Here is an 11,253-nt window from a genome sequence, read left to right as displayed (position 1 = left end):
ACAGCATCAGGAGAGAAGGACCACTAGTGGGTAGCGCTGCAAAGACTATGAGCGAGATCATGAGCAATTGTGAAAGGATATAGAAGGTTCAATATTGCAAAGGAGGGCTACAGAGCAGAAAAAAGGTTTGACGTGTGCCGTAAGCAATCAGCCTTAGAGAGGGAAAGCTTGCACCACCACTACTAGTTGAATGAGAAGGAGCTAGGCAAGACTGTGAGCTCTGGAAGAGGGGATCTAGTGTGGGTTCATGAAGATCCAAGCTGAAAAGGGCCATGAAAGCCACACTATCAAAGGAGAGCTTCCGAGAGAAGAATCATGGACGGAGAGAGGATCTTGCACTGCTTGAACTAGGCCACCAAGGGTTGCTACAGAGAATGAATCCGCCACCCTTGAGGGGCTTAGAGAAAGAGCCCACGAGTGCAAACAAGAAGAAGTCTGATGCTGCCACTCCTTTGTGTTATCATCATCACCATTGTACCCATGGTTTTTTCCAAAGAAGTTAGCTTGTATTAGCGTCTTTGACTATTTGGATACAATCTTATCGTGTGCTCATCTCATCTTGTGCATCTCGGCCGTGGTAGCGTTGGCTCCGGGTGTGTGTGTGTGTGTGTGTGTGTGTGTGTGTAGAGAGGGAGGGAGAGAGATCATGCGGGGCAAAATAAGTGGGGAAAGTGTATGCACCATTGGGTATGGTTGTGTAGGTGAGTCTGTGGTGTGAAGGTTGGCAGAAAGTGTGTGTGTATGAGCTTCTGTGTGGATAGTGGTGCGGACTATTACCTTGGGCTATAGAGAGGCAGTGTAGAGTGTACCGGGTGTTGTTCCCAATTCCCCCATCCCATCAATGGTGCCCCCACGGAGGATCTATTGATTGCTCCTCGGTGAATTTTTAAAGCCTGAAGATGATGCATGATATTGACGTGGTGCTTGCTGGAGAAAAAGAGGCTGCAGATTGGTTTTCCGATCTGGAGCTATACCTTTGCAGTTGAGAATTTGTGGACATGAAGCCAAATTGAAGGCCCTACCGTTGGTTCTACAAGGACGAGCCAAAGCCTGGTTTGAAGGATTGAAGGTTGCAGATCGTCAATCGCTGAGCGAGATTCGCAAGCAGTTTATTGAAGCTTTTGAGAAGCGGGTTTCTTCATCGGACTTGGGTGAGCAATTGAGCAAGCTAAAGCAGGATGTAAGTGAAGATTTTTCTTTGTTTTTGGGTAAATTTGAGTCTATTTGGGAGAGACTAGCTGTTGTTACATGTGTGCGAAATGGAGATCATTTCAAGCGAGAGCAGTTTCTAGCATGCTTGCATCCGCGAATCAAAGAGAAGGTCGAGTGAGGTGGTGCAGAGGACTATGTGCAAATGGTTTTCTTGGCAAAGGTAAAGAGCACGAAAGCAAAGAAGAAGCTGGAGATGGGCTTGTTGAAGCCTGCAATTAATGGATATAGCTCGACAACGGAGCTTCGTCATGTGCCAAGAGAAAGGTCAAGCGTCAAAGAGGTAGCTTCTTTGCCATTGGTAAGACATTCTGGTCATTCATTTACATTTGTGTCTCCAGTTTGGTGTGCTGCTATACAAGAGTCTATTAGTTTAGCTAGCAAGCATGCAGTCTTGGTCCAAGAGTGTATGCATGAAGAATCAAAGGAAGCTATGGATCAGAGCTCAGAGGATAAGTTTGAAGATGTTGGCAAAGCGATGGTCGAAGCTGTGCAGAAAGAAGCTGGCCAGGGGGTTGGGCAACCTTGCCCTACTGATCATGTTGAAGAGAAGCAATGCATTCCAAAAGGTGTGGATGATGTTGACATACCAGCGAACGAGGTAATAGATCATGGCTTTCTTTGTCCCTTAGCAGATAATGTGGTCGTAGGAAAAGTCCTTGAAGAGCAAGCAAAGGGGGTTGAGCGATCCAATTTTCTCTCGCATGATGTGGTTGAAGATGAATTATCAAAGGCTGTGGTAGACAAAGACTTGCATAGTGAGTCAAGTATGGGGTGTATGTCATTCGAAGGACCTACAATAAAGGGTATGCTTGAAAAATAGGTAGGCTCGATTCTCCAAGAAGCAGTGGTAGTGGAAGACAGGTTGCCAAAGGTGGATGTTATGCTATTGATGGACATGATTTTAAAAGTTGCTTTATAGGTAGTTTTGCACGGATTGCAAAGCTCCAGTGATGAGAGGTATGTTATGGAGAGCTCTCTAGCAGGTGAGGAAATCATGATGTATGGTGGAAATGCTTCACAGATTGGTATACAAGCTTGTTTTGTGTATGAAGCCGGCATATGGGTACAAGGAATTGAAGATCGAGGCTATGTCAAGCTGCACGAGAGGCTTGTTTTTGGGTTTATAGGTGCAGAAAAAGGCTGATTATGCATGTACTAGAGACAGATGGCTGTGTTCAACGCCATGTATTTGATCCCAGTGGAGTTTGCATCACACTTGGGAAAGATCGAGGCTTTCCATTTGATCCGGGGGGTTTATACAGCTGATACCATCTCCCTCTCTATATATCCATACAGTTCTACTACATATAGCCTCTTATTATGCTATCATATTCTCACTTCTTATACAGTTTTCTGATATCTAAATAATACTATGGTTGAGCATGAATGCTCAACGAGGGGTTGGGAAATGATTGTACAACTGAATATGGTCGGCCTATGGAAGTGCAAGAAGCTCAGGCGTGGCAGTACGTAGGCAACTCACGGGAACGTTGTGCAGGTATTTGATGCAGCTAGGAGACAGGTATACCCAGATGGAGCATTCTCTAGTCAAAACGGAAAGTGTTTCTTGCTATTACAGGTGACAGGATCAAATGCTTATATCACAAGGTTGGAAACGAGTCAAGGGATGCTGGATAGAGGTGCTATGATGTTTGTGATATGGGATTTTGGGCGGGATGTTTGCACGACACTTTACTGCCAGGATGCGTATGCCACATGTGGCACATCACAGGTCGGGCCATGATTTTGGGCCTCTAATCATCGGGATGTTTACGGGTACTTGAATTCTAGCCTCAGTGTACCCTACAGCTAGGCTTTTGTGGCTTGCCATTCGGGATGTTTAGAAAACAGGTATGACAAAGTTTGGAGCCATCCACACCACTTGACGTGTATGTTAGAGAGGGCAGTCATCTCAATATTTTTCATGAGTGCGAACCAAATATTTTTCCAATTATCAAGTAGGTACTGCATTAAATTATGGTTTACTATATGCGAAGCTTCCCATGGCTGCCGTTTGCTTTGCTCGCGGGAATGCATTCCAAGTCAAAAAGCTTTGAGTTCAAAAAAAAGAAAAAGAAGAAAAAGGTCTAAATCTGTCGGCTTGCAGGTAACGAGAGTAAGATAAAGAAAGTCCGCCATCTGGTGGTGGTGGAGGTGATCGCCAGGTGCATGCATTGGGCAGTCATCTACAGTATGTGCATGGTAGAGGGCCAAGTGATGGCGCATGCAGAGGACGACAAGGCCAAGTGGTGAACAGGGAAGTGTGGGCGCCATTTTCGGGCAGGCCAGACCAGAGCAAAAGGAGGGCAGCCAAGTAGGGGCTGAAGAGCATGGGAGGTTTTGTTGAAGCGCAGCCAATACTGGAGAGAGATTGGAGAGGGGGGCCATGATCGAGCAGGTCTGCAGGAGGCCGTAGAAGATGAGGAGGGTTTGAGGGCATTGGAGAGAAGGCCGAGAGTGGCGTTATGACACAGGGTCCAAGAACCGGCAGGAGACGGTAACCCGTATCGGTCTTGGGGTTTTGGCATGCACGAGCAGGTATGCAGGAGCCAAGAGCTACAAAAGAGGAGTTAGCTCTCCAAGAGAAGGGCCACGACCTACAGGAGGAGCCGGGTAGCGGGTTGCGCTATATGCAGCAAAAGAAGGCCGCCATGGGCTGCTGCAGGGTGATGACACCATGAGGAGAGAAGGACCACTAGTGGGTAGCGCTACAAAGACTATGAGCGAGCTCGTGAGCAATTGTGAAAGGATGTAGAAGGTTCGGTATTGCAAGGGAGGGCTACAGAGCAGAAAAAAGGTTTGAGGTGTGCCGTGAGCAATCGGCCTCAGAGAGGGAAAGCTTGCACCTCCACTACTTGTTGAATGAGAAGGAGCTATGCAAGTCCGTGAGCTCTTGAAGAGGGAATCTAGTGCGAGTTCATGAGGATTCCCAGCTGAAAAGGGCCGTGAAAGCCACACTGTCAAAGGAGAGCTTCCAAGAGAAGGATCATGGATGGAGAGAGGAGCTTGCACTGCTTGATATAGGCCGCCAAGGGTTGCTACAGAGAATGAAGCTGCCACCCTTGAGGGGCTTAGAGAAAGAGGCCATGAGTGCAAAGAAGGAGAAGCCTGATGCTGCCACTCCTTTAATATGTGTTATCATCATCACCATTGTACCCATGGTTTTTTTATAAGAAGTTAGCTTGTATTAGCTTCTTTGACTATTTGGATACAATCTTATCGTCTGCTCGTCTCATCTTGTGCATCTTGCCCGTGGTAGCATTGGCTCTGGGTCTGTGTGTGTGTGCAGAGAGGGAGGGAGAGAGATTGTGCCGGGAAAATTGTATGTACGTGTGGTCGAGGTGTGTGTTGCCTCCCGGTGTGGATGTGTTTACAGAAGTGGGGAAAGTGTATGCACCATTGGGTATGGTTGTGTAGGTGATTCTGTGGTGTGAAGGTTGGCAAAAAGTGTGCGTGTGTATGAGTTTCTATGTGGGTAAGGGTGCGGACTATTACCTTGGGCTATAGAGAGGCAGTGTAGAGTGTATCGGGTGTATGAGTTTCTATGTGGGTAAGGGTGCGGACTATTACCTTGGGCTATAGAGAGGCAGTGTAGAGTGTATCGGGTGTTGTTCCCATTTCCCCCATCCCATCAGGTAACATTTCTTTCTAGATCCTCTATTGTGGAGGGGTCTTGCACAGGTAACATTTCTTTGTAGATCCTCTATTGTGGAGGGGTATTGCACATGCTGAGGATATTGTTCAAATTATCAAGGATTTTGAGATCCTTCGGTGCGTGTAGCTTGAACATGACTCCATATGACGATGAATAAGTTGTTACTTTTTATGCCTGAATGGCTGGTTGTTATCTTCATTGTTGGCTTCAGTATTATTGCAGACATTCTGTCTTGGCATTATATGAAGCACGATATTTTGGAAGTGTTGTAGGTTGTTATCACATAGAGTTTGATATAGATGATATGCGAGTCACTATACGAGAGTTAGGTATGCAGTGGCCTCTCAATTGCAACTTTTCATACGGTCCCTATGCAGTGAATGAATGGATGTTTAGAATCTATTCTTTGGGTGACTCACCTCAACTTCTCAATGGTAGTGTTTGGCGTGTTGGATCTTGAGAGTTCCAAGATGTAGAGTGTCATAGGCTCAACTTCTCTAGATGATTTAACACTGATCCATTGTCTATGCATTCTAAGAACCATATTTTTTTTACTTACATCACACACACACACACACACACACACACATACACACACAAAGAGAACTTTGCTAATTGCTAATGTAGGTTAACATGGGTCATGATGTATTGGCTATTCTCCCAATACATATAAAAATGGGTCATGATGTATTGGCTATTCTCGCAATATATATAAAAATGCTTATTTATTTTGAAAGTTAAGGATAAGTACATTTGTCAAGGAAATGGTACATGGTGTTGGTGGCATCATTGGGTGTATTCATATGAAGATGGGTGGTATGCATATGGAAACTGTGGACGCTTAAGCATTTCACTATGCAAAGTGTCACAAATATTGAGCAAGATAAAATTGATGAGATTTCTACAATAACTATGTATGGTTGATATTTATTATGTCAATGTTTGTGGTTGTGATATTCATTTTGCAAAAGATATATCACAATCATAAATCTTATATTTCACATGAAGAGTTTGAAGTTTTGAAATTCATTTTGAAGTTTATAAATGTGATATATTGGAGTGATCCTCAACCATCCAACTATAGAGTAAAATATGAGTCGTTGTAAACAAAAACATTGAGGTTGTTGTAAAGACTTTGACCTAATGCATCTCTTGATACTTTTTGGCAATGTAGCCTTATTTTGGCATGACATTGAGTAATTGAAGTGTTCGTATTGTGCTTATACTTTTTAAAAGTTTTTAAGTGTACGTTTAACAAGTGGCCATGTTAATTCTCTCTCTCTCTCTCTCTCTCTCTCTCTCTCTCTCTCTCTCCATAATTTTAAGCTTTGAGTACTAATGTTGTCCTCTTTTCTTGCATCCAAATAAATGGCCCACGAAATTTTGAATATTTTTCCAACTGTAAAAAAATCTTTTTGTTGATTCCTTTGAAGAAAGTTTTTTACCTACTGAATGGAGATGGAAATGGGCATGGGAAGTGATCAAGAAAAACTACACTATATGGGGGTCATATGTAGATGAAGAGTTGGACACGATTCAAGTTGGTTGATCTCTATTTCTTTCCCAATCTTAGGCTCATGCTCTTAAATCAAAAGCTTGGGTTGATTCCGCATTACAAGATTTACTTGAGTTGGGTTCAAAAAATTGATTTAAGAGAAGTGTGTAGAGCTCCAGCTCAGTATCTTGAAATAGCTCAACTAAGAGTGCTATGTAGATATATTCGTGATCCTTTTTGGCAATAATGTAAACAAAATCCTTTTTTTGTTTGAAATATGTCTCTTTAGTGATGTGCTTTTTGTAATCTCTCTCTCTCTCTCTCTCTCTCTCTCTCTCTCTCTCTCTCTCTCTCTCTCTCTCTTTGTGTGTGTGTGTGTGTGTGTATGTGTGCGCGCGCAAAAGGGTGAAGGAGAAGAGAAAGCTACAAAAAGGTTAAATGTAGTACGAGTAGCCTTAAGGGCCCAAAGATAGAGTGAGACAAAAACTTGCATTTGAACAATGGATAAATAAGTATTCATAGGTTATTTGTGATAGTGTCGATCGTGTGTGTGGCATGGAGAGATGTATAAAGACACACACACACACATACATTTAACAATGGTAAGAGAGAGAGAGAGAGAGACCTCAATCTTTGGGGGGGAGACTTGAATCTAAGTACAAGAAAGGTTCAAAAAATAATTAGACTTCAAAGACCTTTGTAAGACGATTCGAAATTTCCAACATGCAAAAAACTACCCAAGTGAGAATAAAACCACGGCTTTTGCAGAGTTAAAATAAGGGGGGCACATAAACAGTTTCAAGGTTTATAGAGGCTTTAGCGGCTGGGGGGGCAGTGCTGCGCTAAAACAAATCATCAAGTGCACTTAACGTGAACACAAATACATAGCATTGGAAAATATAAAATCCATAGCGAGCGAAGGATACCCAAGAAAAAAAAATTATTACATGAAAGGGTGCAAACAAATTTGAGGCGAAAGGGGGAGAATCGGGAAAAAAGAAAAGAAAAGTCAAGAGACTACCAAACAGGTTTCACACTATTTTTTTAATATTGGCAATACCAAACAAAGGCTGATCAAGGTGAGGCCCGCCAGCCTTATAAACATTCTCAGGTTTCATAAAATCAAATAGCACTGGTTTATGATCAGAAAGTAAAATGGTTGACTCACTCTCACTACAAGAGGCTATTCATATTAGCGACGCTCACACAGCGACGCTCAAAAAAAAAATTCCCGACGTCGCTATGAGAGTCGCTATGAGCGTCGCAACTTTCTTTGTAAATTTGCGACGCTCATAGCGACGCCGGCTGGGCTACAAAAATAACCGAGCGCGCCCAAAAACTCAGATCTCATATCTGAGTTTTTCGGCACCCTCAAGCAAGGAGCAGGTAACGCTCTCCCTCTCTCTCTCTCTCTCTCTCTCTCTCTCTCTCTCTTCTCCACACACACACACACACACGAGGAGAGGAAGGAGAGCCAGGTATGCTCCTTCCCTCTCCTCATTCTCATGTTCCCTTCCCCTCTTTCTCTCTCCCTCTCTCTCTCTCTCACACACACACATACACACACACACATAGTGTTTTTGAGAGAGAGAGAGAGAGAGAGAGAGAGAGAGAGAGAGAGAGAGTACAAACAAAAACAAAAACGCACACACACATACATAAACAAAGAATGCACACACACATTGAGAGAGGAAAAGAGAGAGAGAGCATGCATGAACAAAAAACGCACGCATTGAGAGAGGAAAAGAGAGAGAGAACATGTATAAACAAAAAACGCACACATTGAGAGAGGAAAAGAGAGAGAAAACATGTATACGATCCAAAAAAACGCACACACATTGAGAGAGAAAGAGAGAGAAACTAATTTAACGTCGTAGGAAATTAATTAAAATTAAAAGACCTAAAGATCTAGTCGACGAGGAGTTGAACTCAAGACCTATTATTCAAGAGGGAAATGGCATAATCGATCTATCATACTTGGCATGGGTGATAGAAAGGTTATACCATTTATCTCTTTTTATTGGCACACACATCCACACACGCGCACACAAACAAGAAGAAGAGAGTTATAACGTCGTAGGAAACTATCTTAAAAGACGTTAAAGATTAGGTTATATGTAGACTTACATTAAATTAGATTTAGGTTTATTTTTAACTAGATTTACGTTTATTTACGCTAGATTTAGATTTACGTTATATTAGATTAGATTTAGGTCTCCATAGACTGCGATGCCTGCATGAAGCGGGTGAAAAAAGCCCTCAATGAAATATAGGGTATTGTTGCCTTCACTCATGGTGGGCTCCGTCGATCCAAAAGTACTGGTGAAATGTCTTCAAAAGATAGGGAAGAAGGTGGATCTTCAGGGCGGCAAGAGTCACTACATCCCCGACACAATGACCATCTAGACAACCTCTAGTCATTCAACAGCAACTTCAAAGTTAGTAACAAGAGCAAGAACGGTCTAAAGGGCCAATTGCTGTCGTCAGATGTGGATGGAGATGAGGCAGCGTCACCGCCGGAAGTTAACTCTCACATCTTTAGTGATGAGAATGCCAACTCTTGCCGAGTTTAGGGAAAACGTATGTGTTAAATCAGTTTTAAGGTTCTTATAATCCCTGTTAGTTTAGTTCTTTGTTTTTAATATAACATAATTTACGTTAGATTTAGATTTATGTTATATTAGATTAGACTTAGGTTTATTTAGGTTTACCCACACACACACACACACACACACACACACACACACACACAAGAAGAAGAGAGTTTTAACGTCGTAGGAAACTATCCCAAAAGACGTTAAAGATTAGGTTAGATGTAGACTTACGTTAAATTAGATTTAGGTTTATTTTTAGTTAGATTTACGTTTATTTAGATTTACGCTTATTTACGTTAGATCGAGTCCACGCAAGAATTACTTACGGTTTAGGGTTTAGAGTTAGACGAACAGTGAAAAGATCTACTGTGAAAAGATGTCAAGATGCTGTGAAGTGCTACAGCTAGAGAAGAGGCAAAGGGGTTTTGTCCACTACATGCAGTATCATGTAGACGTGGGTGTGTAGATTTCTTGTACCCACAAATATAGGTATTGACCAATAAAGACGAGATTATAACCCGGTGGTTCTGATCTCCGTGCACCTCTAGACCGAGGTGTGCGGGGATTGGACATGACTGGAGAATGTGAGGTAAAGAGAGTGAGAGAGAGAGAGAGAGAGATCACAGAGAGAGAGAGAGAGAGAGAGAGAGATAAGACGAAGAATGCCAATAGAATATTAAATTTGTTGTCCAGGTTATAAGTTTTGTATCCTCATTATGAGTAGTGACGAGAATGTGGGACCGTCCAACCGAAACACCTATCTCTCAACGAGGGTCTTATGTCCTTGTAATCAATGCAAGCATGCTGTGCGACGGACAAGACGTGTTTCTTTGCAGCACGTTCGCGAATTTGGCGAGTTCGATCCATCTATTATAGATCGAGTTGTTGCCAATTATAACTCGTCGGACTCTGACGCTGACCAACAAGCAGCAATCTTGCAACCCAACAGACGTGTTCGCAGGCGCTTTGGTCAAGCAGCATATGTGAGGCCACAAGATGTAGCCTCTGACAGCTCGGGGGATGATCATGCAGAGCACATTCCCAACGAGGCAATGTTTGAGCCCGAGATTGATGAAATGATCGAGACGATCATGGATTCAGAAAGGCTTATCTATGATGATATGAAAAGTGAAGCCGATACGCCATTGTATAATGGAGCACGTATGTCTAGATTGAAAGCACTCCTGGTTCTTCTCAACATGCAGGCAAAGTTTGGATGGAGTGACACTAGCCTCACAGCGCTTTTCAGGTGATCTATTACAATTAGTTTACTTTAATAAAACTCTAAATGTATAATAATCTGATAGATTTTTACACGACTGTATCATATTTTTATGTTGTGTAGATTGTTGAAAGAGCACATACTACCAGCTGACAATGTGATGCCAGATTCCCGAGATGAAGCAAGAAAGATTTTGCGAAACTTGGGGATGGATTACAATTCTATCCACGCTTGTCCTAATGACTGCATTCTTTTCAGAGGGGAATACATAGACATGGAGAAGTGTCCGAAATGTGATTCCGAAAGATATCGAGTAGATCTCCACGGGACAAAAATTCCACAAAAGGTTTTGCGACATTTCCCTCTGCTTCCTCGCATCAAGCATTTCTTCGAATGTAAGTCCATGGCCGCCATAGCATCAACGGCATCAATGGAGGAGATCAGAGAAGATGCTCAATCAGAAGCCGCTGCGGTGGTGCCAGATGAGCATCAAGATGCTACTACTCTATATGGGGTGCATGCAGAGGAGCTACAAAATGAAACAGAGGATATGTGTTTAAACGGAGAGCTCTATATAGATATAGGAAGTTATGCTGAGTTATGCGAGGATGAGAGAGAGATCTCTTAAAGCCACAAATATTGTATTTGAACAATTTTGCTCCGTGTTGTAAAAGCTCTGGCTCTCTAAGTACCTTCCATGGTGTATAACGCTCTTTTCTACTCGCACTCACATTATTTGATTGAAAATTCTGAGTTTTCGACTTGCCTCTTCTATCACTCAATTCATTGCGTCATTGTATTTATATGCGTCATTACGTCATTGTATTTAATGGTCTTTGCATCATTGTCTACTCTATTCATTCAATATTAAGTTTAAATATTCGTGTGTTTAATGCAGGTATGGATGATGAGGAGTTTCTTTCTTCTTTGTCACCGTAGCAGAGACAGTGGTACGTGGAGCGTCATCGCTCTGGCACATCATCACGCGTTCCTACTCCATCCGCATCTCCCTCTCTTTCGGAGCATTCGGCGCGCTCCGAAGCTTCGGCGTCGACGAGACGAGCTTCACACTCGT

The 11,253-nt window shown here is 42.8% G+C and overlaps 2 protein-coding genes and 1 pseudogene across 2 annotated transcripts; all 3 read left to right on the top strand.

Moving 5' to 3' along the window:
- The first annotated feature begins 899 nt into the window (after positions 1 to 899).
- On the top strand, positions 900 to 1,238 carry LOC147424761 (uncharacterized; annotated as a pseudogene).
- Positions 1,239 to 1,354: 116 nt separating this feature from the next.
- On the top strand, positions 1,355 to 2,032 carry LOC147424760 (uncharacterized). Its single transcript, XM_086500426.1, has one exon. It carries the CDS (start codon positions 1,355 to 1,357, stop codon positions 2,030 to 2,032), a length of 678 nt encoding a protein of 225 aa, XP_086356552.1.
- A 1,404-nt stretch (positions 2,033 to 3,436) lies between these two features.
- Positions 3,437 to 4,412, top strand: LOC147424759 (uncharacterized). Its single transcript, XM_086500427.1, has 2 exons — positions 3,437 to 3,549; positions 3,687 to 4,412. The coding sequence occupies exons 1-2, from the start codon at positions 3,437 to 3,439 to the stop codon at positions 3,784 to 3,786; spliced, it is 213 nt and encodes a 70-aa protein (XP_086356553.1). The 3' UTR covers positions 3,787 to 4,412.
- Positions 4,413 to 11,253: the final 6,841 nt, after the last annotated feature.

This window comes from Adiantum capillus-veneris, chromosome 25, assembly GCF_014529385.1.
Source record: "Adiantum capillus-veneris isolate H3 chromosome 25, ASM1452938v2, whole genome shotgun sequence".
Lineage (NCBI taxonomy): Eukaryota > Viridiplantae > Streptophyta > Polypodiopsida > Polypodiales > Pteridaceae > Adiantum > Adiantum capillus-veneris.
This window is presented reverse-complemented; position numbering and strand designations above follow the sequence as displayed.

Bases quoted from the DNA above. Each gene is read 5' to 3' on its own strand.
- LOC147424760 (XM_086500426.1), top strand. From the start codon at position 1,355: ATGGTTTTCTTGGCAAAGGTAAAGAGCACGAAAGCAAAGAAGAAGCTG.
- LOC147424759 (XM_086500427.1), top strand. From the start codon at position 3,437: ATGCAGAGGACGACAAGGCCAAGTGGTGAACAGGGAAGTGTGGGCGCC. The intron at 3,550-3,686 runs GTTTTGTTGAAG...GTTATGACACAG, and splicing joins GGGGCTGAAGAGCATGGGAG to GGTCCAAGAACCGGCAGGAG.